At 44.0% G+C, this 25859-nt stretch overlaps 2 protein-coding genes and 1 pseudogene across 2 annotated transcripts; 1 reads left to right on the top strand and 2 right to left on the bottom strand.

Annotated features, from left to right (window-relative positions):
- Positions 1–5054: 5054 nt before the first annotated feature.
- On the bottom strand, positions 5055–7407 carry LOC146640016 (serine/threonine-protein kinase pim-2-like). The gene is made up of 9 exons (XM_085357102.1): positions 7347–7407; positions 6721–6957; positions 6470–6595; positions 6252–6346; positions 6066–6113; positions 5763–5981; positions 5493–5673; positions 5236–5406; positions 5055–5162 (listed from the first exon to the last, which is right to left on the bottom strand). The coding sequence occupies exons 1-9, from the start codon at positions 7405–7407 to the stop codon at positions 5071–5073; spliced, it is 1230 nt and encodes a 409-aa protein (XP_085213228.1). The 3' UTR covers positions 5055–5070.
- A 4805-nt stretch (positions 7408–12212) lies between these two features.
- Positions 12213–17318, top strand: LOC146640015 (uncharacterized; annotated as a pseudogene).
- Positions 17319–19374: 2056 nt separating this feature from the next.
- Positions 19375–21733, bottom strand: LOC146640014 (serine/threonine-protein kinase pim-2-like). The gene is made up of 9 exons (XM_085357113.1): positions 21673–21733; positions 21047–21283; positions 20796–20921; positions 20578–20672; positions 20392–20439; positions 20089–20307; positions 19819–19999; positions 19562–19732; positions 19375–19488 (listed from the first exon to the last, which is right to left on the bottom strand). Exons 1-9 carry the CDS (start codon positions 21731–21733, stop codon positions 19397–19399), a joined length of 1230 nt encoding a protein of 409 aa, XP_085213239.1. The 3' UTR covers positions 19375–19396.
- Between the last annotated feature and the right edge of the window lie 4126 nt (positions 21734–25859).

Raw genomic sequence — 25859 nt, 5'->3', positions numbered from 1 at the left:
TTGTATTTTTGTTATTGACCAAATACTTATTTACGAATAAATTCTTTACAAATCCTACCATGTGGATTCATGGATTTTTTTTTCACATTCTGTCTCTCACAGTTGAAGTGTACCTCTGGTGCAAATTACTGACCTCTGTCATCATTTTAGGTGGGGGAACTTGCACAATCGGTGGCTGACTAAATACTTTTTTGCCCCACTGTAGTTTGAAATTATTTCATTGTGCCATTTTTATCAAATTGATTAGTTTTAATTATGTGTGTTGGGAAAACATCTTGAGCCACCTTCAATTTCTTTATATTTTGCTTGAGAAATGTTGCAGCTATTTACTGAAATACAAACATACATGAAAATACAGTACATAAGGAAAAAATACCAATCCAGTGCTTTCCACATAGTTTTCCATGGTGGATCAAAATCTGACTGTACTTTTTTGTGTTAATATTTTCATCATTTGCAACACCATCTGCATTTTATAAATGGCTGTAGACACTTGCTACAGTAATTTCAACCAATAATGCAAAACGTTTGGATTCCTTACTCCATCAGGCCTGTTTTCACTGATTCTTTCAGTGACAGTTCTTGTGTAATTTGGGCAACTTCGGCCTTTTCTTAATTTTTGCCTCCCTGAAGAATCCACTGACACCATTTCTGATGAGGCTTCAGTGAACAGTAGATGGATCAACTGAAGGGGCCAGATCACAGGTCCTGTGTCAGGTCTGTGCTGGATTTTTTTCACCATATTTCTTAATATGGAGATCCAGGCTCGGCTGGAGGAGGAGAGGGCCAGACTGGAGCTTGAGCGGTAACAATGGATTTCTAACTCTTATTATGGCCCTTTATTATTTTATTTGTGATGGAGATCTGATATATCCATGAGAAGTATTAACATTTTCAGTTGCTTCTTCCCTTTTTCCCCTCCTTCAGGTTGCTGCAGGCTGAAGATGAAAAGAGGAAACATTTCCAGCTCCTCCAGGAGCAGCAACGTACAGTGGGGCAAAAAAGTATGCCTCATCATAAGAGGCATAACTGATCTCACCGTAGTCCCATGAAGACTCAAGATGAGTGTTTTCATGACTGCCATCTTGGTGTTTTGAAATCAGGCATGATGAATGAAGGGAAGAACTGTCTGTTAAGGTTCTTGAAGAGCGTTTCACCTCTCATTCAAGAAGCTTCTTCAGTTCTCTGAAGAAATTGTGAACTGAAGAAGCTTCTCAGATGAGAGGTGAAACATCTTCAAGAAACTTAAAGAAGTCCAGATGCTTTTCTTTCCAAGCTCCTTAGACTGTAGTTAAACTTCACACACTGGACTTGTCAGTCACACATCCTTCGCCAGTAGGCATTCCCAGAATGATCTTTCCCCCTCTGACGCTTAGAATGACCAAATATGTGCAAAATGGACAATTCAACATGCCACCATGTCGGTCTTTTATTAAATATGACATGGAACAAATGACTGAGCCATTAAATTTGTCACAAAGGTGTTCACCTAATTCCAGGCAAATGGAATAGACTTCTATGGGACCATAAGTCTTTTTGCACTTTGACATTTGTTTTACTTTTCAGATCTGTAACCTATAACTTTTATACTGTATGTGCTTTGATCATAGGAGTCTACGGGGACTTACTTACTTTTAGCACGTTTAGCAGTTGATGTTGGCTTCTTTTTTCAGTACTGGAGCTTCCTGCTCATTGAAGACTTTTCTAAAAGGAAATGCTTAATGCAAAATGGCGTTTTAAGGGCTTGGATTAATGTCAATTCCAGCAAATATTCTTTCTTATATTAAAAGAACATGGATCTCTGTCAGTGATAACTTCTGACTTTATAACTCAAATTTTAAGAGAGAGCTTCACTGCTAAGCTCTCATCTGTGTGGGTGTCACGGTTCGCTTGAGGACTCACAAGCAGGACTCAGAGGCACAGTCAGTATTTATTACAGTTCCACCAGGTGTATATACAAACAGTGCAGGGGATAGTGCTATATACAAAGCGGTGACAGGGAAAAGGCTCCGGGGAAATCCAGGTAGGGAAAAGCCACTTGCTCCTCTTCTGACTCTCTCTCCAAACACTCACACAAAAAGGGAATCCGCTCGGGGAATGCAGAGTCGGGTCCAGGGGATCTATGTACAGAAGGAAACACATGTTAGAGGTTTTGCACAGGGAAGCAAAAGAGAACTTGCTGCACTGGCACGAGTCACACACAACGGTCCAGCGATGAGTAGAAGCCACTCCCTGGCTTAAATGCTGGCTGCACTGATGAGGCCCAGGTGTTTCCTCTTCAGAGGGGCGTGGGCCGAGGGCGTGAACCCACCATGAGTTCCGCCCTGGCGAGAGAGCGAGAGACAGAGAGCAAGAGAGAGAGAGAACACTACTAGTCAGCGGCCTGCTGATCCCCTGGCCGTGACAGTGGGGTTCAAATCCCTTATTCAGATTAAGATTTTATGTGACATTACATTGGCAAAAATTAAATTTACTTGAATAATGTGAGTATTGGAGTAAGTACTTGAGTAATTTTTGAATAACTTTAATTTTGTAATGTGCATATTTTATGAAAAATGATGTTTCAATACTTTAATCTACTGAATAAGTAAGAATTAGACTTAATAATCTTTTTACTTCAAAAAGGGAAATTGTGTACAATCTTTTATTCTCCAAAATGCACATAATAAAAATGTTTTGGGGAATGTATATGCTTTTTAAGAACCAATTGCTTCTTACCTGATGCATGCTATAACTTGCAGCAAAACTGAACTAAAATTTGTTAACAAGCTTACCAAATAAGAAATGTTTTGTGAATTTTCTTTGCAGAGCGACTATCAAAGCCCACATGCCCTAAAAAGGAGGGCGCGCTGGCCAGTAATGAGTTCATCACTAAGTTTAAGATAAGAGTTGATCAGAATAGAGGCGATGATGAAAGTCTGGAGCATCAGTTGGAGGCTGCCAACCTGTCTGATGAATCGTTCGAGGCCCAGACAGAAGTCAACGGACAAACATGATCACAGACATTTTAAAAACACGAGTTGAGAGTTAAGGGGGAAAAATATTGTAATAAGTATATATTTGAATTGCACACTAAGATATAAAGTGATGGCAGCGAGCACAGTGTTGCAGGATTGAATTAAAAACACATCTGACTAAGACCAACTGAAATTTAGAGTTGTGTATAATAAAGTTTATTCATGATTAATAAAACACATCTGTAATATTTTTCTTTCGCTTTTGTCCATTTGAATCTCGCTACAGCTTAAATAAAAGAAAAGAATATGTTTTGAATAAATTAAACTCTATTCTCTTTTTTTTCTTTCTTTTTTTCTTGGTGGGTTTTATTTTGCAATCAAACGCAACATTACACAATTATATAGTATAGTAAGAAATATCCTTTAACTTAATTTAGTATTTGTTTTTTAATTTTTGTTTTTATTGTTTCCCCTTCAGTTTTGTGCTTAAAACATGTTCTAATCTGACATATTATGCAGTAAATTATTTTTGCAATAACTTAACAGGCCATTGTGGGAGCCAACATTCACTTATCAAAGACATATTTGTATATTCTGTGGGCTGCTTTATGGTTGTGTCATTTAGAAACATAAGCCACAACAGACTTCCACCGGAGAGTACTTAAAAATGTATTTTTATGTAAAGATATTTTAATTAACTACTATATTAAGAGAGAACCTATTGTTACATGGATTAATTGTACAAACTGTAGAGAAATAAGTTTAAGCGTGCAACTTTTTATTCATTTTTAACTGTATTAATGTTTTTATGTTGATACAGCCGCCTCATATCTGTTTCCTGAGTGTTTTTTAAACCATGTACTCCATCTATGAGTAAGAACGTGAATGAATTCCTTTCCAAATTTGTAGTTCTTTTTTCCAACTGTTTTTAGTATATATGTAACATTTCTTTACACACAAGTGCTGGTATTCTTTTGCACCAAGACGTTAAAGAAATGCTAAGAAAAAATGAAAATACTACGTTGCAACCTGTGTGTGTGTGTGTGTATATATATCTGTATCTATATAGGTATAGATATATATGTGTATTCGTACCCTTTTTTCATCATCTAGTTTCCTGTGCCAGATCTTCTACTGATCCACTGAGGCAGACATGTAAAAAAACATGAACTAAAGCATATTTCTGTATATAAACAGGACTTTAAATCTTTATCAACAGCTACTTTAGAGGAAATTCTTCAATAAACTGCAACCAAAGGCTCAACTCAGAGGACAAAACCCAACCTGTTATAAATAGTGTGACAGCAAACTTTCTCTTGTGTAAAGTTACAAATAGGAGTAATTATCCACAGGAGCTTTTATACATAATGAAGTTATAATTTGTCCTGTAGAAATTGTACATTTAAGCTATATAGTTCCCTCTGTGATAACTCTGTTTTGAATGCCTCTTATTAACTTTTATGCTTTTACAACCCACTATGAGCAAACACTCAGCAACAGTGGGAAGGAAAAACTCCCTTCTTGAAGGAAAAAACCTCTGGTAGAACCAGGAAATCTGTCTAAACTAGTTGGGGGTTAGAGCAACAGATGCAAGTCTTCAGATCATTTGCAGTGTGACTGTCTTTGTGCACACTTTGACCTGATTCAGTTTTCTTATTTGTCAAAATGCACCATGGGTAATAAAAAACAAAACAAAAACAAAACAAAATAGTAACGAAGGAGAATCCTCAGCAAAGATGAATTAAACAAGTTTTATTTTGATCAAATTTTTCTTTAAGTAAAACACATCTTTATTTGATGACATTAAAGTCATCAAATAAAGACAGTTTTGATGGAGCTCCTGACCCAGCCCAAGCTCTCTATGAAGACGAGGAAAAACTCCCCAGGGGGCCAGATCGATGGGAAGAAACCTCGGGAAAGCCCATTCAAAGATAGATCCCCTTTCCTGGGATGGCTGGGGGGGTTACAGGAGCTCCAAAAAAGCTAAATTTTTATTTATTTATTTTTTAAGATTGACCCATCCTATCTATTCCTGTCCAACAGAAAAAAGAAAGGAAGTTACCACAATGTATCACACTTGCATGATAAGGTGTGAATTGTGTGTTTGTGTGTGTTATCTTAGCCAGGGGTGAAGCTGGAGCTCCTCCAGTGTTGGGCGCTTCTCCGGGACTGTAGTTAAACATGCCTCCAAGAAATTCCGGCATCCTTGAAAGAAAGAAAAGATCAAAAAGATGAAGATGATAGTTCTAGTGAATCTGGAAGTGTGAAGTTTTCTTACCTGCGGACAGACGCTTTTTGATGCTCAGTTTCTTTGCGAGGAACCTCTCGGTACTAAAGTCCCGTGCATGAAGCACTTCATACAACACCACTCCCATTTGCCACACCGTGGTGGGTCCACACCTGTAGCAGCTCCTCCTGTACCACTCGGGAGGGGTGTGAAGAGGCGTGCCTAACAAACAGACACAATTACAATTTCTTCTAAAACAAAAGACACAAATTGTTACATCTGTGAAAAGCAGGAGCAGAATATGTTACCATAGAAGATGCGATACAGAGATCGCTGTTTAACAAAGCAGCTCAGTCCAAAGTCGATGATGCGAACTCGAGGCACATCTGAGCCGGTCTCAATCAGAATGTTTTCTCCCTTGATGTCCCGATGAAAGATGTGTTTATCCTCAAGTTCCTTTACAGCATCAACTAGTTGCTTCAGAATGACCTGGAAAAGATGAAAAACACAATAATGAGTTAATGCTTTTCTGCCTTGATTGAACGCTGTACAGTCCAAGGCTCTCCCAGTCAACCTACCTTGGCCTTGTCCTCTGGTAAAGTTCTTCCTTTTTCTGCTTTGTATTTTTGCAGGTCCACAGCAGGGACAGGTCTCTCCAGCACCAGGATCAGCTCTTTGCCAATGTCGAACCACTCCAGCAAGGACACAGGTGCTGATATTCCCACTGACCCTTCTGCTTCACCTGCAAGTTTAAGCATAATGGCCACTTCCACCGAGAGCTTCTTCCCGCTTTCATCCTGAAATGTTACAACAAAGTGGATGATGAGGAACGCCGCATTCAATCCAGTAATGTAAAACTGATTCAAGTGTTGGATGCTTACCGCCACTTTGCAGTAGACTTTATTTTTGGGAATGTGTTTGATGGCAACCTAAAAGACACAGAGCATTGGTGAGCATTTCCTCAGTATGACATAATGAAAGGTGGAAACACAGCAGACGTTTCAGTTTACGATATTATCCATTATCTGCGTTACTGCCTGTCTTACTACCATCATCTGAACACTTACTGGAAAACGATCTTCTATCCGGTAGCCCGCAAACACTGCTCCACAGCCTCCTTCTCCGAGCTGGTGCTCCTCCACATATCTGGCTTGGAATTCACCTGAACAGACAAAACAGCAAATCTTGTTTTATTACAGCTGTGACACAAATTACTCTCCTCTGTAGCCTAAATGTTCCTTTTGCCCTTCCCCTGAATATAAAACCCAAGCTGCTTGCTACTTACGTTTTTGGTCTGCCACTGATTTTTTGCCCTGGTCCACATTCCTTCTTTTTTTCTTGGGTGACTCTCTGTTGTCTCCCGTGGCCTTTCTTTTGCCATTTTTTGCGCACACCTGTTTGTTGTTCAAGTCTGGAGATGTGGAAAACACCAAAAGCACATCAGCTCACTGGATGATAGACACAAACACTAAACACCAATATCTTAAACCTAGCAACCACACTTTATCTACCCCCTTATTCAACTAATTAGCCTACCTTTACCAGAGTCCAACGAGGAGGATGCTTGCTCCTTGTCACCGCTCATATGATCAAGCAGTTTAGCCCTCTTTGCTTTCTTTGTTGTGCCCTCTTCATCTTGCACAACCTTGCGTTTCACTCCTTTGACCACATCTGAGCTGGTGGAAGGACCAGCCTGGTCAGCGACCCTCCTCCTTTTTATTGGGGTCTTCTTTTCAGGACTGGCCTTTCTTTTAGCAGTCCTGCTCTTACAATCTATAAACGACAACAACACAGTGGTGAAAAAGAGTCCCCGACATCAGGACTGGAAGTAGTTTGATGGCAAAGAATTTGAAATTGCTTTTGCTTAAATTATCACAAGTTTATTCTTGGGATAAAAAAAACTGACCAGTGCGAATTGATACTAGGTTCACTAAGTCTTAGATCTTGATGACACTTGTTGGTCTGTTTTTACTGTTGAGTCCAAGAATAAACTTATTACCTTATTTTACCAAAAGACCGGTAACCTTTCTTTGATTAGACATCTTGTATTAAAGCTATTTTCAATCAAACATATGATTCAATTGCTCTAAAAATGATTCACACAGTGTCAACAGTTCTAGGATTTGTATTTTACCAGGATTTTATTTTATTATTTTACTTACCTTGATCTCCTGAATCTTTCTTATCGCCTGGAGTGGTCATTTTTCTTGTTTCCTCTTTCATTGTAATTTCGGAGACCCTTTAAAATCGAAAATGTAAACCGTAATGAGTTAATACTGACTTAATATTCCTTCAAATGTGCACCTTTCAAATGCTTGACTTTTCTAACTGAATTCTGTAAGTGAGCTTTATAAGTAAACTGGAAACTACGGCAACACAACATAGAATCTTGCCTTTCAGTGACTTCACTGACTGCCAGCAGTTCAAAGTAGTTTACAGAAAAACACTGGCAGACAAAGCCATAATATTTCATATGATTCAATCATTTCATATCAATTAAACAGTTTCTTTCATTTTCTTTCATCATTTGTATAAAGACCTCATGTATGGATGACAGTATGAAGATTTGTGGTTGACCACACACTAATAAACACAGTGTCAGCTACATTGTCATCTGATTTAAAGTATTTATTATGTACATTTAACTGTCATGGTACTGAGTCTGTGACCCAGTGTTTTGTGTTTGTTCATTTATATTCATTGATTATTCTTATGTATGTTTTTGGTTCTCTTTATTGTTTTCTTCTTGTGTTACATTCTTAGGCTTTAGGTTTCTGTTACTTTGCCTTGCCCCTGTGTCCCACGTGTCATGTCTAGTCACTCTTAATGCCAGTAGGCATTCCCAGAATGATCTTTCCCCCTCTGACGCTTAGAATGACCAAATATGTGCAAAATGGACAATTCAACATGCCACCATGTCGGTCTTTTATTAAATATGACATGAAACAAATGACTGAGCCATTAAATTTGTCACAAAGGTGTTCACCTAATTCCAGGCAAATGGAATAGACTTCTATGGGACCATAAGTCTTTTTGCACTTTGACATTTGTTTTACTTTTCAGATCTGTAACCTATAACTTTTATACTGTATGTGCTTTGATCATAGGAGTCTACGGGGACTTACTTACTTTTAGCACGTTTAGCAGTTGATGTTGGCTTCTTTTTCAGTACAAATTCAAATTCAAATTTTATTTGTCACGTACACAGTCATACACAGTACGATATGTAGTGAAATGCTTGGACAACTGCTCGTGACCTAAAGAAAACAAAAAAGGAAAAGGCTATGAAAAAGATAGGAAATAAATATGAAAAATTAAAAAGGGTAAATTTAAATAGGAAGGAATAAAATATAAATTAAGGTTAAAAATGAAATAACTGTACAACACAAATTAGAATGAAGGGTAAATTTAACTGGGACACACGCTCCTGCACACCAAATCTGGAACTTCTGTCCATCATGTGTCGTCCTTTTTATCTACCTCGGGAATTTACATCGGTCATTGTAAGTGCCGTTTATATTCCACCACAAGCGGACACGGTCACCGCCTTATGCGAGCTGCATGAGGCACTCACACAGCACCAGACACAACACCGGGACGCTGCGCTTATTGTGACGGGGGACTTTAATAGCGCCAACCTCAAACGCGCAGCGCCGAAGTTTTATCAACACATCACCTGCCCCACCAGGGGTGAAAGGACACTGGACCACTGCTACACTACGGTCAAGGACGGCTACAAGGCACAATCCCGCCCCCCGTTTGGCAAATCTGATCACGCCGCCATCTTCCTCATGCCAAAATACAAACAAAGGCTGAAACAGGAAGTTCCGGTTCAGAGGAAGGTCGCGCGCTGGACGGATCAATCGGTGGCCGCGTTACAGGACGCACTCGATGACGCAGACTGGGGCATGTTCAGAAACAGCTCCGACGATGACGTCAACGTGTTTACGGAAGCGGTTGTGGGATTCATCGGGAAACTAGCGGATGATACCGTGGAGACAAAGACTATCACAACGTTTCCCAACCAGAAGCCGTGGGTGGATAAAACCATCCGCGACGCTCTGAGATCCCGCACCGCTGCCTACAACACGGGACTCATGACGGGGGACATGGACCCGTACAAAGCCGCGTCATATAACGTGCGGAGGGCGGTGAAAGAGGCGAAGCAGCGCTACGGGAGGAAACTAGAGTCACAACTCCAACAGAGTGACTCTAGGAGCCTGTGGCGGGGACTAAGGACAATAACGGACTATAAAGCACCAACAACCGGTATGACGAACGCGGCCGTGACTCTGGCAGACGAGCTGAACACTTTCTATGCTCGCTTCGAGGCTGCAGCTAAGGTCTCCAACAATGCTAGTGTTAGCGGCGCTAACGGCTGCAGACAGGAAGATACTGCCAGCACCGGAAACGTGCTCGTCATCTCCGAGCATGAAGTAAGGAGAGCCTTCAAGAGAGTGAACACCAGGAAAGCAGCAGGACCAGACGGCATCCCAGGTCGTATCCTAAGAGACTGCGCATACCAGCTAGCTCCTGTGTTCACTGAGATATTCAACATCTCTTTATCTCAGTCGGTGATCCCCACATGCTTCAAAGAGTCCATCATTGTTCCTGTCCCGAAGAAACCCCACCCTGCTTCTCTCAATGACTATCGCCCTGTAGCCCTCACCTCAGTAGTGATGAAGTGCTTTGAACGCCTGGTCAGAGACTTCATCATTTCTTCACTACCAGACACACTGGACCCACTACAGTTCGCTTACCGTCCAAATCGTTCCACAGACGATGCCATCTCTCATCTCCTCCACACATCACTCACTCACTTGGACACTAGAAGGGGGAATTATGTTAAAATGCTCTTCATAGACTACAGCTCTGCATTTAACACCATAATTCCCTCCACACTCACCACCAAGCTGGAGCATCTGGGACTCAGCTCATCTATGTGTCAGTGGATCTCCAACTTCCTAACTGGCAGACCACAGGCAGTAAGGATGGGCGGACATGTCTCAGCCTCCACCACTCTCAGCACTGGAGCCCCCCAGGGGTGTGTTCTGAGCCCCCTGCTGTACTCTTTGTACACATATGACTGTGTGGCCACTACCAGCTCCACCACCATCATCAAGTTTGCTGACGACACCGTCGTGATGGGCCTGATCTCTGATAACAACGAGACGGCCTACCTGAAGGAGATTAGGAATCTGGAGAACTGGTGCCAGAGGAACAACCTCCTTCTAAACGTCAGTAAGACTTCAGCACTAAGCAGGAGAGGAACTACCAGACCCCCGTCATCAACGAGTGCCCAGTGGAGAGAGTGGACAGCTTCAAATACCTCGGAGTTCACATCACGCAGGACCTGTCATGGTCCTGTCACATCAACACCGTGGTGAAAAAGGCCCGACAGCGTCTCTACCACCTCAGACGCTTGAGAGACTTCCAACTGCCCTCCAAGGTGCTCAGGAACTTTTACTCGTGCACCATAGAGAGCATCCTGGCGGGAAACATCTTAACCTGGTTCGGGAACAGCACCATGCAGGACAGACGAGCTCTACAGAGGGTTGTGCGGTCAGCTGAGCGCACCATCCGCTCCGAGCTCCCTGACCTGCACTCAATCTACAGCAGGCGGTGCTGGACCAAGGCCAGGAAGATCGTGAAGGACCTCAGCCATCCCAACAACAGACTGTTCTCTCTGTTGAGGTCAGGAAAGCGATTCCGCTCCCTGAAGACCAACACAGAGAGACTGAGGAGGAGCTTCTTCCCGCAGGCGATACGGTCTCTCAATCACACCACCACACAGTACTGACCCACACATATAGTTCTTACACACACACTGGACTTTCTGGACTTTGGTTTTGCACAACACTGGTCACTATATTCTTCATTTCCGGTTAATACTTGTACAGCTGCTGTTATTGTGTATATATTTATTTATATTTAGATTTCTTCATACATTCTTATATAGTTCTATATTGTGTATTGTGTATTTTGTTGTACAGTTATTTTATTTTCAACTTTAATTTATATATTTATCTTTATCTTATTCTTCCCAGTTAAATTTACCCTTCATTCTAATTTGTGTTGCACAGTTATTTCATTTTTAACCTTAATTTATATTCTATTCCTTCCTAGTTAAATTTACCCTTTTTAATTTTTCATATTTATTTCCTATCTTATTCATAGCCTTTTCCTTTTTTGTTCTCTAGGTCACGAGCAGTTGTCCAAGCATTTCACTACATATCGTACTGTGTATGACTGTGTACGTGACAAATAAAATTTGAATTTGAATTTGAATTTGAATTTGGGAAAGAATAAGATAAAATATATAAATTAAAGTTGAAAATAAAATAACTGTACAACAAAATACACAATATTGTCAGGGTCCTGGGCGACCCAGGATCCCTGGGCAGTCATGGACCTGTGTATTATTATTATTATGTATTTTTGGTGTCGTTTCTCCTTCTCTGTGCGTGTACATATGTGTGTTTCTCTGTGCTGTGTTAGTCTGTGTCCCACTCATATGTTTAGGCGAGGTATGGGTGTGTATGTCTGCGGGTGTGCCTGGAGGATGGAGCTCGGCCACCTGCAGGCCTGAGGGGTGTGGCCCTGCGGAGGGACTGGCCACACCCGAAGCCACACACCTGCCGCTGATCAGGGCTCGTCGGGGGAGCTACTTAAGAGAGTCTTGGAGCTCCCACCGACGTGGGATCATTGCATGAGACTCCACGTTAGTCACCCTGTCTAAGTTTAGTCAGAAAGTGTATGCCTGCCATTTCTGAGTGTCCTGACAGCTGCGCTATTGTTTCCCGCAGGAAGAGCGTGGAAGGCACGGAGAGCAGCGAGCACCGGGGGGTGCTGACACGGGAGCAGAGAGCACACGGACTATTCACGGGAGACACGACACGGGAGTCTGGGAGAACACGGGGATTTATTGTTACGTTGTTTTCACTCTGTAAATAAACACTGTTTGTACATAGAGCACCGCGCCTGGGTCCTCCTTCCCCACATCCCCACGGTCTGCCCCAGATCGTGACAGAATGATCCCGCCTCTAATGGACCCAGTGGTCTCCGAGGAGAGGCTCAGGAGGGAAGTTATGGACGAAGTGTACCACCTATGTGAGGTGTGGTGGGAGAAGCCAGCGGAAGGTTTGCGTCGCGCCGTGGAGAGGCGGCTGCAGGAGATGCTTTTTAAATTCCCCTGGCTGGTGGACTCCCTTAATGCGGTGGTCCTGGACTTCCTACTTTCCACCCTCCACCTCCACTCTCCTCCTCAGGCTGCCCACCAGCTCGGACAGCTGGTGGATTCACTGCCTGAGACGCCGGCCCCAACGCCGACACGGAAACGACGTTCGCGCCGCCAGCGTTCCTCACCGCAGCCACATCCACGGTCATCTCAAGAGCCGGCTGTGGTGAGTAGTACGGACAATTTTCCATTTCCCTCACCATCTGTGTTTGTGTCTGCAGTGGACGAGCTGACAGCGCAGGTAACATCACCTCGGTCAGAGGTCTTCACACCACTCGCTGCTTCACCATCTGCGGTTGTGGCGCTGTCGTCATCTCATCCGCATGCAGTCATCCCTCAGCCATCTTCTCCACCAGCGGCAGCCTCCATTCCACTACCCACTCCAGCAGCCCTGTCCGGAGGGGGCGACCTCACACGCGTCCAACGCCTGATGGACTGGGTAACTCACACCACCAACGCAAGGGCAAGAGTGGTGGGGTTAAATGCCATCGAGGCAATCCTGGAGGGAGACCCCTAACTCGGCCAGCTCAAGGGAGTTTCCGCCTGCCTTTGCACCCTGCGTAAAGCCCGGGGGGTAGTGCAAGCTCGGGAAACCTCAGACTTCGTCCAGCTGCAGCAGGAGCTCAGCATGCCCGAGCAGGAGCTCAGTGAGCCGGAGGAGCCCGCACCGCCAGCTGAGGAGCTCAGCGAGCCGGAGGAGCTCGGCATGCCCGAGCAGGAGCTCAGTGAGCCGGAGGAGCCCGCATCGCCAGCTGTGGAGCTCAGCATGCCCGAGCAGGAGCTCAGCGAGCCGGAGGAGCCCGCACCGCCAGCTGAGGAGCTCAGCGAGCCGGAGGAGCTCGGCATGCCCGAGCAGGAGCTCAGCGAGCCGGAGGAGCCCGCACCGCCAGCTGAGCAGCTCAGCGAGCCGGAGGAGCTCAGCGAGCCGGAGGAGCTCAGCATGCCCGAGCAGGAGCTCAGCGAGCCGGAGGAGCTCAGCGAGCCGGAGGAGCTCAGCGAGCCGGAGGAGCTCAGCATGCCCGAGCAGGAGCTCAGCATGCCCGAGCAGCTCAGCGAGCAGGAGCAGCTCAGCGAGCAGGAGCAGCTCAGCGAACCACCAGCAGAGGAGCTCGGCGAGCGGAAGGAACAACCGGCGCTGCCAGCAGCCGAGGAGGAGCTCTCGCTGCCAGCAGCCGAGGAGGGACCCGCTCAGCCGGAGCCGGAGATCAGCGGACTGGAGGGACCTCCACGTCTAGCGCGGCCTCCTCGCCATCTACGTCCGGTGCGTCCACGTCAGCGATCGGCGCGTCATGGACCTGGTGCCACGCCTCGCTGTTGCTCACCGGAGCAGCGCCGCCGCCACCGGACCCGTGGCAGGCCACCAGAACCGTTCCGCCGCCACCGGACCCGTGGCAGGCCGCCGGAGGAGCAGCGCCGCCGCCACCGGACCCGTGGCAGGCCGCCAGAACCGTTCCGCCGCCACCGGACCCGTGGCAGGCCCCCTGAACTGTTTTGCTGCTGCTGCCGGACCCGGGGCCGTCCGCCGGAGCTGCTACGTCGCCGCCGTTGGGCTCGAGGTAGGCCCCCTGAACTCTTTTGTTATGTTGATGGGCCGCCTGAGACTGTTTTGTGGCGTTTTTTCTTTTTGTTGCTCCGCTGCGAGATGCGCGGTCGGACTCTGGGACTGTGACCTTGGGGGGGTTGTTTTCTTTGGGGGTTTTTGCTTGTTTTGGTTCTGCCCTCCGTCCTGGACCTCCCGCCGCCCGCCCTGGGTTGGTTGTACTGTTTTTGGTTTGTGTTTTTGGGTCGTCGGGAGCCGACCCTTAGAGGGGGGGTACTGTCAGGGTCCTGGGACTGGGCGACCCAGGATCCCTGGGCAGTCATGGACCTGTGTATTATTATTATTATGTATTTTTGGTGTCGTTTCTCCTTCTCTGTGCGTGTACATATGTGTGTTTCTCTGTGCTGTGTTAGTCTGTGTCCCACTCATATGTTTAGGCGAGGTATGGGTGTGTATGTCTGCGGGTGTGCCTGGAGGATGGAGCTCGGCCACCTGCAGGCCTGAGGGGTGTGGCCCTGCGGAGGGACTGGCCACACCCGAAGCCACACACCTGCCGCTGATCAGGGCTCGTCGGGGGAGCTACTTAAGAGAGTCTTGGAGCTCCCACCGACGCGGGATCATTGCATGAGACTCCACGTTAGTCACCCTGTCTAAGTTTAGTCAGAAAGTGTATGCCTGCCATTTCTGAGTGTCCTGACAGCTGCGCTATTGTTTCCCGCAGGAAGAGCGTGGAAGGCACAGAGAGCAGCGAGCACCGGGGGGTGCTGACACGGGAGCAGAGAGCACACGGACTATTCACGGGAGACACGACACGGGAGTCTGGGAGAACACGGGGATTTATTGTTACGTTGTTTTCACTCTGTAAATAAACACTGTTTGTACATAGAGCACCGCGCCTGGGTCCTCCTTCCCCACATCCCCACGGTCTGCCCCAGATCGTGACAAATATAGAACTATATAAGAATGTATGAAGAAATATAAATAAATAAATAAATATATATATATATACACACAATAACAGCAGCTGTACAAGTATTAACCGGAAATGAAGAATGTAGTGACCAGTGACCAGGAAGATGGCGGCGTGATCAGATTTGCCAAACGGGGGGCGGGATTGTGCCTTGTAGCCGTCCTTGACCGTAGTGTAGCAGTGGTCCAGTGTCCTTTCACCCCTGGTGGGGCAGGTGATGTGTTGATAAAACTTCGGCGCTGCGCGTTTGAGGTTGGCGCTATTAAAGTCCCCCGTCACAATAAGCGCAGCGTCCCGGTGTTGTGTCTGGTGCTGTGTGAGTGCCTCATGCAGCTCGCATAAGGCGGTGACCGTGTCCGCTTGTGGTGGAATATAAACGGCACTTACAATGACCGATGTAAATTCCCGAGGTAGATAAAAAGGACGACACATGATGGACAGAAGTTCCAGATTTGGTGTGCAGGAGCGTGTGAGAGGAACAACGTTCGCACTGTTGCACCAGTTGTTGTTCACCATTAAACACACGCCGCCTCCCCTTGACTTCCCCGAGTCCCGTGTCCTGTCCATGCGGTGAACCGAGAAGAACTCTGCCGGCTGGATGGCGTGGTCCGGCACCGCTGGGTTCAGCCATGTCTCGGTGAAGCAGAGGAGATTGCAGTCCCGAATGTCTCTCTGGAACTTTACCCTGGCCCTGAGGTCGTCAAGCTTGTTCTCCAGTGACTGGACGTTGGCGAGCAGGATGCTAGGCAGAGGTGTGCGGTGTGCACGAGCTCTCAGCCTGTTCCTGACGCCGGCTCGCTTCCCTCTAGGCCGCCGCCGCTTCCCTTTGTTCTCCCTCAAGATCTCACTCGGCCAGCTCGGATCCGGAGTTAAAAACTTCGAATTGTGAGTACATTGTATACCAATAGAAACAAGAGTGTCACTGTCATACCTAATGTACCCAATGGTGATGATTTTGCCGATTTAGAAACGCTGAAAACTAACTTAAAAAACAAAGACAAAGAAAAAGTGGTCGGAGCAGTCGTGACGGCAGCCGACCTCACCGGCGCCAGTACTGGAGCTTCCTGCTCATTGAAGACTTTTCTAAAAGGAAATGCTTAATCCAAAATGGCGTTTTAAGGGCTTGGATTAATGTCAATTCCAGCAAATATTCTTTCTTATGTTAAAAGAACATGGATCTCTGTCCGTGATAACTTCTGACTTTATAACTCAAATTTTAAGAGAGAGCTTCACTGCTAAGCTCTCATCTGTGTGGGTGTCACGGTTCGCTTGAGGACTCACAAGCAGGACTCAGAGGCACAGTCAGTATTTATTACAGTTCCACCAGGTGTATATACAAACAGTGCAGGGGATAGTGCTATATACAAAGCGGTGACAGGGAAACGGCTCCGGGGAAATCCAGGTAGGGAAAAGCCACTTGCTCCTCTTCTGACTCTCTCTCCAAACACTCACACAAAAAGGGAATCCGCTCGGGGAATGCAGAGTCGGGTCCAGGGGATCTATGTACAGAAGGAAACACACGTTAGAGGTTTTGCACAGGGAAGCAAAAGAGAACTTGCTCAGAGCCGGGCTGCACTGGCACGAGTCACACACAACGGTCCAGCGATGAGTAGAAGCCACTCCCTGGCTTAAATGCTGGCTGCACTGATGAGGCCCAGGTGTTTCCTCTTCAGAGGGGCGTGGGCCGAGGGCGTGAACCCACCATGAGTTCCGCCCTGGCGAGAGAGCGAGAGACAGAGAGCAAGAGAGAGAGAGAACACTACTAGTCAGCGGCCTGCTGATCCCCTGGCCGTGACAGTGGGGTTCAAATCCCTTATTCAGATTAAGATTTTATGTGACATTACATTGGCAAAAATTAAATTTACTTGAATAATGTGAGTATTGGAGTAAGTACTTGAGTAATTTTTGAATAACTTTAATTTTGTAATGTGCATATTTTATGAATAATGATGTTTCAATACTTTAATCTACTGAATAAGTAAGAATTAGACTTAATAATCTTTTTACTTCAAAAAGGGAAATTGTGTACAATCTTTTATTCTCCAAAATGCACATAATAAAAATGTTTTGGGGAATGTATATGCTTTTTAAGAACCAATTGCTTCTTACCTGATGCATGCTATAACTTGCAGCAAAACTGAACTAAAATTTGTTAACAAGCTTACCAAATAAGAAATGTTTTGTGAATTTTCTTTGCAGAGCGACTATCAAAGCCCACATGCCCTAAAAAGGAGGGCGCGCTGGCCAGTAATGAGTTCATCACTAAGTTTAAGATAAGAGTTGATCAGAATAGAGGCGATGATGAAAGTCTGGAGCATCAGTTGGAGGCTGCCAACCTGTCTGATGAATCGTTCGAGGCCCAGACAGAAGTCAACGGACAAACATGATCACAGACATTTTAAAAACACGAGTTGAGAGTTAAGGGGGAAAAATATTGTAATAAGTATATATTTGAATTGCACACTAAGATATAAAGTGATGGCAGCGAGCACAGTGTTGCAGGATTGAATTAAAAACACATCTGACTAAGACCAACTGAAATTTAGAGTTGTGTATAATAAAGTTTATTCTTGATTAATAAAACAAATCTGTAATATTTTTCTTTCTCTTTTGTCCATTTGAATCTCGCTACAGCTTAAATAAAAGAAAAGAATATGTTTTGAATAAATTAAACTCTATTCTCTTTTTTTTCTTTCTTTTTTTCTTGGTGGGTTTTCTTTTGCAATCAAACGCAACATTACACAATTATATAGTATAGTAAGAAATATCCTTTAACTTAATTTAGTATTTGTTTTTTAATTTTTGTTTTTATTGTTTCCCCTTCAGTTTTGTGCTTAAAACATGTTCTAATCTGACATATTATGCAGTAAATTATTTTTGCAATAACTTAACAGGCCATTGTGGGAGCCAACATTCACTTATCAAAGACATATTTGTATATTCTGTGGGCTGCTTTATGGTTGTGTCATTTAGAAACATAAGCCACAACAGACTTCCACCGGAGAGTACTTAAAAATGTATTTTTATGTAAAGATATTTTAATTAACTACTATATTAAGAGAGAACCTATTGTTACATGGATTAATTGTACAAACTGTAGAGAAATAAGTTTAAGCGTGCAACTTTTTATTCATTTTTAACTGTATTAATGTTTTTATGTTGATACAGCCGCCTCATATCTGTTTCCTGAGTGTTTTTTAAACCATGTACTCCATCTATGAGTAAGAACGTGAATGAATTCCTTTCCAAATTTGTAGTTCTTTTTTCCAACTGTTTTTAGTATATATGTAACATTTCTTTACACACAAATGCTGGTATTCTTTTGCACCAAGACGTTAAAGAAATGCTAAGAAAAAATGAAAATACTACGTTGCAACCTGTGTGTGTGTGTGTGTATATATCTGTATCTATATAGGTATAGATATATATGTGTATTCGTACCCTTTTTTCATCATCTAGTTTCCTGTGCCAGATCTTCTACTGATCCACTGAGGCAGACATGTAAAAAAACATGAACTAAAGCATATTTCTGTATATAAACAGGACTTTAAATCTTTATCAACAGCTACTTTAGAGGAAATTCTTCAATAAACTGCAACCAAAGGCTCAACTCAGAGGACAAAACCCAACCTGTTATAAATAGTGTGACAGCAAACTTTCTCTTGTGTAAAGTTACAAATAGGAGTAATTATCCACAGGAGCTTTTATACATAATGAAGTTATAATTCGTCCTGTAGAAATTGTACATTTAAGCTATATAGTTCCCTCTGTGATAACTCTGTTTTGAATGCCTCTTATTAACTTTTATGCTTTTACAACCCACTATGAGCAAACACTCAGCAACAGTGGGAAGGAAAAACTCCCTTCTTGAAGGAAAAAACCTCTGGTAGAACCAGGAAATCTGTCTAAACTAGTTGGGGGTTAGAGCAACAGATGCAAGTCTTCAGATCATTTGCAGTGTGACTGTCTTTGTGCACACTTTGACCTGATTCAGTTTTCTTATTTGTCAAAATGCACCATGGGTAATAAAAAACAAAACAAAAACAAAAACAAAACAAAATAGTAACGAAGGAGAATCCTCAGCAAAGATGAATTAAACAAGTTTTATTTTGATCAAATTTTTCTTTAAGTAAAACACATCTTTATTTGATGACATTAAAGTCATCAAATAAAGACAGTTTTGATGGAGCTCCTGACCCAGCCCAAGCTCTCTATGAAGACGAGGAAAAACTCCCCAGGGGGCCAGATCGATGGGAAGAAACCTCGGGAAAGCCCATTCAAAGAGAGATCCCCTTTCCTGGGATGGCTGGGGGGGTTACAGGAGCTCCAAAAAAGCTCAATTTTTATTTATTTATTTTTTAAGATTGACCCATCCTATCTATTCCTGTCCAACAGAAAAAAGAAAGGAAGTTACCACAATGTATCACACTTGCATGATAAGGTGTGAATTGTGTGTTTGTGTGTGTTATCTTAGCCAGGGGTGAAGCTGGAGCTCCTCCAGTGTTGGGCGCTTCTCCGGGACTGTAGTTAAACATGCCTCCAAGAAATTCCGGCATCCTTGAAAGAAAGAAAAGATCAAAAAGATGAAGATGATAGTTCTAGTGAATCTGGAAGTGTGAAGTTTTCTTACCTGCGGACAGACGCTTTTTGATGCTCAGTTTCTTTGCGAGGAACCTCTCGGTACTAAAGTCCCGTGCATGAAGCGCTTCATACAACACCACTCCCATTTGCCACACCGTGGTGGGTCCACACCTGTAGCAGCTCCTCCTGTACCACTCGGGAGGGGTGTGAAGAGGCGTGCCTAACAAACAGACACAATTACAATTTCTTCTAAAACAAAAGACACAAATTGTTACATCTGTGAAAAGCAGGAGCAGAATATGTTACCATAGAAGATGCGATACAGAGATCGCTGTTTAACAAAGCAGCTCAGTCCAAAGTCGATGATGCGAACTCGAGGCACATCTGAGCCGGTCTCAATCAGAATGTTTTCTCCCTTGATGTCCCGATGAAAGATGTGTTTATCCTCAAGTTCCTTTACAGCATCAACTAGTTGCTTCAGAATGACCTGGAAAAGATGAAAAACACAATAATGAGTTAATGCTTTTCTGCCTTGATTGAACGCTGTACAGTCCAAGGCTCTCCCAGTCAACCTACCTTGGCCTTGTGCTCTGGTAAAGTTCTTCCTTTTTCTGCTTTGTATTTTTGCAGGTCCACAGCAGGGACAGGTCTCTCCAGCACCAGGATCAGCTCTTTGCCAATGTCGAACCACTCCAGCAAGGACACAGGTGCTGATATTCCCACTGACCCTTCTGCTTCACCTGCAAGTTTAAGCATAATGGCCACTTCCACCGAGAGCTTCTTCCCGCTTTCATCCTGAAATGTTACAACAAAGTGGATGATGAGGAACGCCGCATTCAATCCAGTAATGTAAAACTGATTCAAGTGTTGGATGCTTACCGCCACTTTGCAGTAGACTTTATTTTTGGGAATGTGTTTGATGGCAACCTAAAAGACACAGAGCATTGGTGAGCATTTCCTCAGTATGACATAATGAAAGGTGGAAACACAGCAGACGTTTCAGTTTACGATATTATCCATTATCTGCGTTACTGCCTGTCTTACTACCATCATCTGAACACTTACTGGAAAACGATCTTCTATCCGGTAGCCCGCAAACACTGCTCCACAGCCTCCTTCTCCGAGCTGGTGCTCCTCCACATATCTGGCTTGGAATTCACCTGAACAGACAAAACAGCAAATCTTGTTTTATTACAGCTGTGACACAAATTACTCTCCTCTGTAGCCTAAATGTTCCTTTTGCCCTTCCCCTGAATATAAAACCCAAGCTGCTTGCTACTTACGTTTTTGGTCTGCCACTGATTTTTTGCCCTGGTCCACATTCCTTCTTTTTTTCTTGGGTGACTCTCTGTTGTCTCCCGTGGCCTTTCTTTTGCCATTTTTTGCGCACACCTGTTTGTTGTTCAAGTCTGGAGATGTGGAAAACACCAAAAGCACATCAGCTCACTGGATGATAGACACAAACACTAAACACCAATATCTTAAACCTAGCAACCACACTTAATCTACCCCCTTATTCAACTAATTAGCCTACCTTTACCAGAGTCCAACGAGGAGGATGCTTGCTCCTTGTCACCGCTCATATGATCAAGCAGTTTAGCCCTCTTTGCTTTCTTTGTTGTGCCCTCTTCATCTTGCACAACCTTGCGTTTCACTCCTTTGACCACATCTGAGCTGGTGGAAGGACCAGCCTGGTCAGCGACCCTCCTCCTTTTTATTGGGGTCTTCTTTTCAGGACTGGCCTTTCTTTTAGCAGTCCTGCTCTTACAATCTATAAACGACAACAACACAGTGGTGAAAAAGAGTCCCCGACATCAGGACTGGAAGTAGTTTGATGGCAAAGAATTTGAAATTGCTTTTGCTTAAATTATCACAAGTTTATTCTTGGGATAAAAAAAACTGACCAGTGCGAATTGATACTAGGTTCACTAAGTCTTAGATCTTGATGACACTTGTTGGTCTGTTTTTACTGTTGAGTCCAAGAATAAACTTATTACCTTATTTTACCAAAAGACCGGTAACCTTTCTTTGATTAGACATCTTGTATTAAAGCTATTTTCAATCAAACATATGATTCAATTGCTCTAAAAATGATTCACACAGTGTCAACAGTTCTAGGATTTGTATTTTACCAGGATTTTATTTTATTATTTTACTTACCTTGATCTCCTGAATCTTTCTTATCGCCTGGAGTGGTCATTTTTCTTGTTTCCTCTTTCATTGTAATTTCGGAGACCCTTTAAAATCGAAAATGTAAACCGTAATGAGTTAATACTGACTTAATATTCCTTCAAATGTGCACCTTTCAAATGCTTGACTTTTCTAACTGAATTCTGTAAGTGAGCTTTATAAGTAAACTGGAAACTACGGCAACACAACATAGAATCTTGCCTTTCAGTGACTTCACTGACTGCCAGCAGTTCAAAGTAGTTTACAGAAAAACACTGGCAGACAAAGCCATAATATTTCATATGATTCAATCATTTCATATCAATTAAACAGTTTCTTTCATTTTCTTTCATCATTTGTATAAAGACCTCATGTATGGATGACAGTATGAAGATTTGTGGTTGACCACACACTAATAAACACAGTGTCAGCTACATTGTCATCTGATTTAAAGTATTTATTATGTACATTTAACTGTCATGGTACTGAGTCTGTGACCCAGTGTTTTGTGTTTGTTCATTTATATTCATTGATTATTCTTATGTATGTTTTTGGTTCTCTTTATTGTTTTCTTCTTGTGTTACATTCTTAGGCTTTAGGTTTCTGTTACTTTGCCTTGCCCCTGTGTCCCACGTGTCATGTCTAGTCACTCTTAATGCCAGTAGGCATTCCCAGAATGATCTTTCCCCCTCTGACGCTTAGAATGACCAAATATGTGCAAAATGGACAATTCAACATGCCACCATGTTGGTCTTTTATTAAATATGACATGAAACAAATGACTGAGCCATTAAATTTGTCACAAAGGTGTTCACCTAATTCCCGGCAAATGGAATAGACTTCTATGGGACCATAAGTCTTTTTGCACTTTGACATTTGTTTTACTTTTCAGATCTGTAACCTATAACTTTTATACTGTATGTGCTTTGATCATAGGAGTCTACGGGGACTTACTTACTTTTAGCACGTTTAGCAGTTGATGTTGGCTTCTTTTTCAGTACAAATTCAAATTCAAATTTTATTTGTCACGTACACAGTCATACACAGTACGATATGTAGTGAAATGCTTGGACAACTGCTCGTGACCTAAAGAAAACAAAAAAGGAAAAGGCTATGAAAAAGATAGGAAATAAATATGAAAAATTAAAAAGGGTAAATTTAACTAGGAAGGAATAAAATATAAATTAAGGTTAAAAATGAAATAACTGTACAACACAAATTAGAATGAAGGGTAAATTTAACTGGGACACACGCTCCTGCACACCAAATCTGGAACTACTGTCCATCATGTGTCGTCCTTTTTATCTACCTCGGGAATTAACATCGGTCATTGTAAGTGCCGTTTATATTCCACCACAAGCGGACACGGTCACCGCCTTATGCGAGCTGCATGAGGCACTCACACAGCACCAGACACAACACCGGGACGCTGCGCTTATTGTGACGGGGGACTTTAATAGCGCCAACCTCAAACGCGCAGCGCCGAAGTTTTATCAACACATCACCTGCCCCACCAGGGGTGAAAGGAAACTGGACCACTGCTACACTACGGTCAAGGACGGCTACAAGGCACAATCCCGCCCCCCGTTTGGCAAATCTGATCACGCCGCCATCTTCCTCATGCCAAAATACAAACAAAGGCTGAAACAGGAAGTTCCGGTTCAGAGGAAGGTCGCGCGCTGGACGGATCAATCGGTGGCCGCGTTACAGGACGCACTCGATGACGCAGACTGGGGCATGTTCAGAAACAGCTCCGACGATGACGTCAACGTGTTTACGGAAGCGGTTGTGGGATTCATCGGGAAACTAGCGGATGATACCGTGGAGACAAAGACTATCACAACGTTTCCCAACCAGAAGCCGTGGGTGGATAAAACCATCCGCAACGCTCTGAGATCCCGCACCGCTGCCTACAACACGGGACTCATGACGGGGGACATGGACCCGTACAAAGCCGCGTCATATAACGTGCGGAGGGCGGTGAAAGAGGCGAAGCAGCGCTACGGGAGGAAACTAGAGTCACAACTCCAACAGAGTGACTCTAGGAGCCTGTGGCGGGGACTAAGGACAATAACGGACTATAAAGCACCAACAACCGGTATGACGAACGCGGCCGTGACTCTGGCAGACGAGCTGAACACTTTCTATGCTCGCTTCGAGGCTGCAGCTAAGGTCTCCAACAATGCTAGTGTTAGCGGCGCTAACGGCTGCAGACAGGAAGATACTGCCAGCACCGGAAACGTGCTCGTCATCTCCGAGCATGAAGTAAGGAGAGCCTTCAAGAGAGTGAACACCAGGAAAGCAGCAGGACCAGACGGCATCCCAGGTCGTATCCTAAGAGACTGCGCATACCAGCTAGCTCCTGTGTTCACTGAGATATTCAACATCTCTTTATCTCAGTCGGTGATCCCCACATGCTTCAAAGAGTCCATCATTGTTCCTGTCCCGAAGAAACCCCACCCTGCTTCTCTCAACGACTATCGCCCTGTAGCCCTCACCTCAGTAGTGATGAAGTGCTTTGAACGCCTGGTCAGAGACTTCATCATTTCTTCACTACCAGACACACTGGACCCACTACAGTTCGCTTACCGTCCAAATCGTTCCACAGACGATGCCATCTCTCATCTCCTCCACACATCACTCACTCACTTGGACACTAGAAGGGGGAATTATGTTAAAATGCTCTTCATAGACTACAGCTCTGCATTTAACACCATAATTCCCTCCACACTCACCACCAAGCTGGAGCATCTGGGACTCAGCTCATCTATGTGTCAGTGGATCTCCAACTTCCTAACTGGCAGACCACAGGCAGTAAGGATGGGCGGACATGTCTCAGCCTCCACCACTCTCAGCACTGGAGCCCCCCAGGGGTGTGTTCTGAGCCCCCTGCTGTACTCTTTGTACACATATGACTGTGTGGCCACTACCAGCTCCACCACCATCATCAAGTTTGCTGACGACACCGTCGTGGTGGGCCTGATCTCTGATAACAACGAGACGGCCTACCTGAAGGAGATTAGGAATCTGGAGAACTGGTGCCAGAGGAACAACCTCCTTCTAAACGTCAGTAAGACAAAGGAGCTGATAGTGGACTTCAGCACTAAGCAGGAGAGGAACTACCAGACCCCCGTCATCAACGAGTGCCCAGTGGAGAGAGTGGACAGCTTCAAATACCTCGGAGTTCACATCACGCAGGACCTGTCATGGTCCTGTCACATCAACACCGTGGTGAAAAAGGCCCGACAGCGTCTCTACCACCTCAGACGCTTGAGAGACTTCCAACTGCCCTCCAAGGTGCTCAGGAACTTTTACTCGTGCACCATAGAGAGCATCCTGGCGGGAAACATCTTAACCTGGTTCAGGAACAGCACCATGCAGGACAGACGAGCTCTACAGAGGGTTGTGCGGTCAGCTGAGCGCACCATCCGCTCCGAGCTCCCTGACCTGCACTCAATCTACAGCAGGCGGTGCTGGACCAAGGCCAGGAAGATCGTGAAGGACCTCAGCCATCCCAACAACAGACTGTTCTCTCTGTTGAGGTCAGGAAAGCGATTCCGCTCCCTGAAGACCAACACAGAGAGACTGAGGAGGAGCTTCTTCCCGCAGGCGATACGGTCTCTCAATCACACCACCACACAGTACTGACCCACACATATGGTTCTTACACACACACTGGACTTTCTGGACATTGTTTTTGCACAACACTGGTCACTATATTCTTCATTTCCGGTTAATACTTGTACAGCTGCTGTTATTGTGTATATATTTATTTATATTTAGATTTCTTCATACATTCTTATATAGTTCTATATTGTGTATTGTGTATTTTGTTGTACAGTTATTTTATTTTCAACTTTAATTTATATATTTATCTTTATCTTATTCTTCCCAGTTAAATTTACCCTTCATTCTAATTTGTGTTGTACAGTTATTTCATTTTTAACCTTAATTTATATTTTATTCCTTCCTAGTTAAATTTACCCTTTTTAATTTTTCATATTTATTTCCTTTCTTATTCATAGCCTTTTCCTTTTTTGTTCTCTTTAGGTCACGAGCAGTTGTCCAAGCATTTCACTACATATCGTACTGTGTATGACTGTGTACGTGACAAATAAAATTTGAATTTGAATTTGAATTTGGGAAAGAATAAGATAAAATATATAAATTAAAGTTGA

Source organism: Diplotaxodon limnothrissa, linkage group LG1 (genome assembly GCF_057381915.1).
Source record: "Diplotaxodon limnothrissa isolate DT_005_m linkage group LG1, D_limnothrissa_male_GT1.1, whole genome shotgun sequence".
NCBI classification, from domain to species: Eukaryota; Metazoa; Chordata; class Actinopteri; order Cichliformes; family Cichlidae; genus Diplotaxodon; species Diplotaxodon limnothrissa.
This window is presented reverse-complemented; position numbering and strand designations above follow the sequence as displayed.

Excerpts from the sequence above, each read along its gene's own strand:
- LOC146640016 (XM_085357102.1), bottom strand. The coding sequence starts at position 7,407 with ATGAAAGAGGAAACAAGAAAAATGACCACTCCAGGCGATAAGAAAGAT. Across the intron at positions 6,958-7,346 it reads GAAAGATTCAGGAGATCAAG|ATTGTAAGAGCAGGACTGCT; the intron begins GTAAGTAAAATA and ends TGTCGTTTATAG. Across the intron at positions 5,674-5,762 it reads TACCAGAGGACAAGGCCAAG|GTCATTCTGAAGCAACTAGT; the intron begins GTAGGTTGACTG and ends CATCTTTTCCAG.
- LOC146640014 (XM_085357113.1), bottom strand. The coding sequence starts at position 21,733 with ATGAAAGAGGAAACAAGAAAAATGACCACTCCAGGCGATAAGAAAGAT. Across the intron at positions 20,673-20,795 it reads ATCAGTGGCAGACCAAAAAC|GTGAATTCCAAGCCAGATAT; the intron begins GTAAGTAGCAAG and ends TTGTCTGTTCAG. Across the intron at positions 19,733-19,818 it reads TCTGTATCGCATCTTCTATG|GCACGCCTCTTCACACCCCT; the intron begins GTAACATATTCT and ends TCTGTTTGTTAG.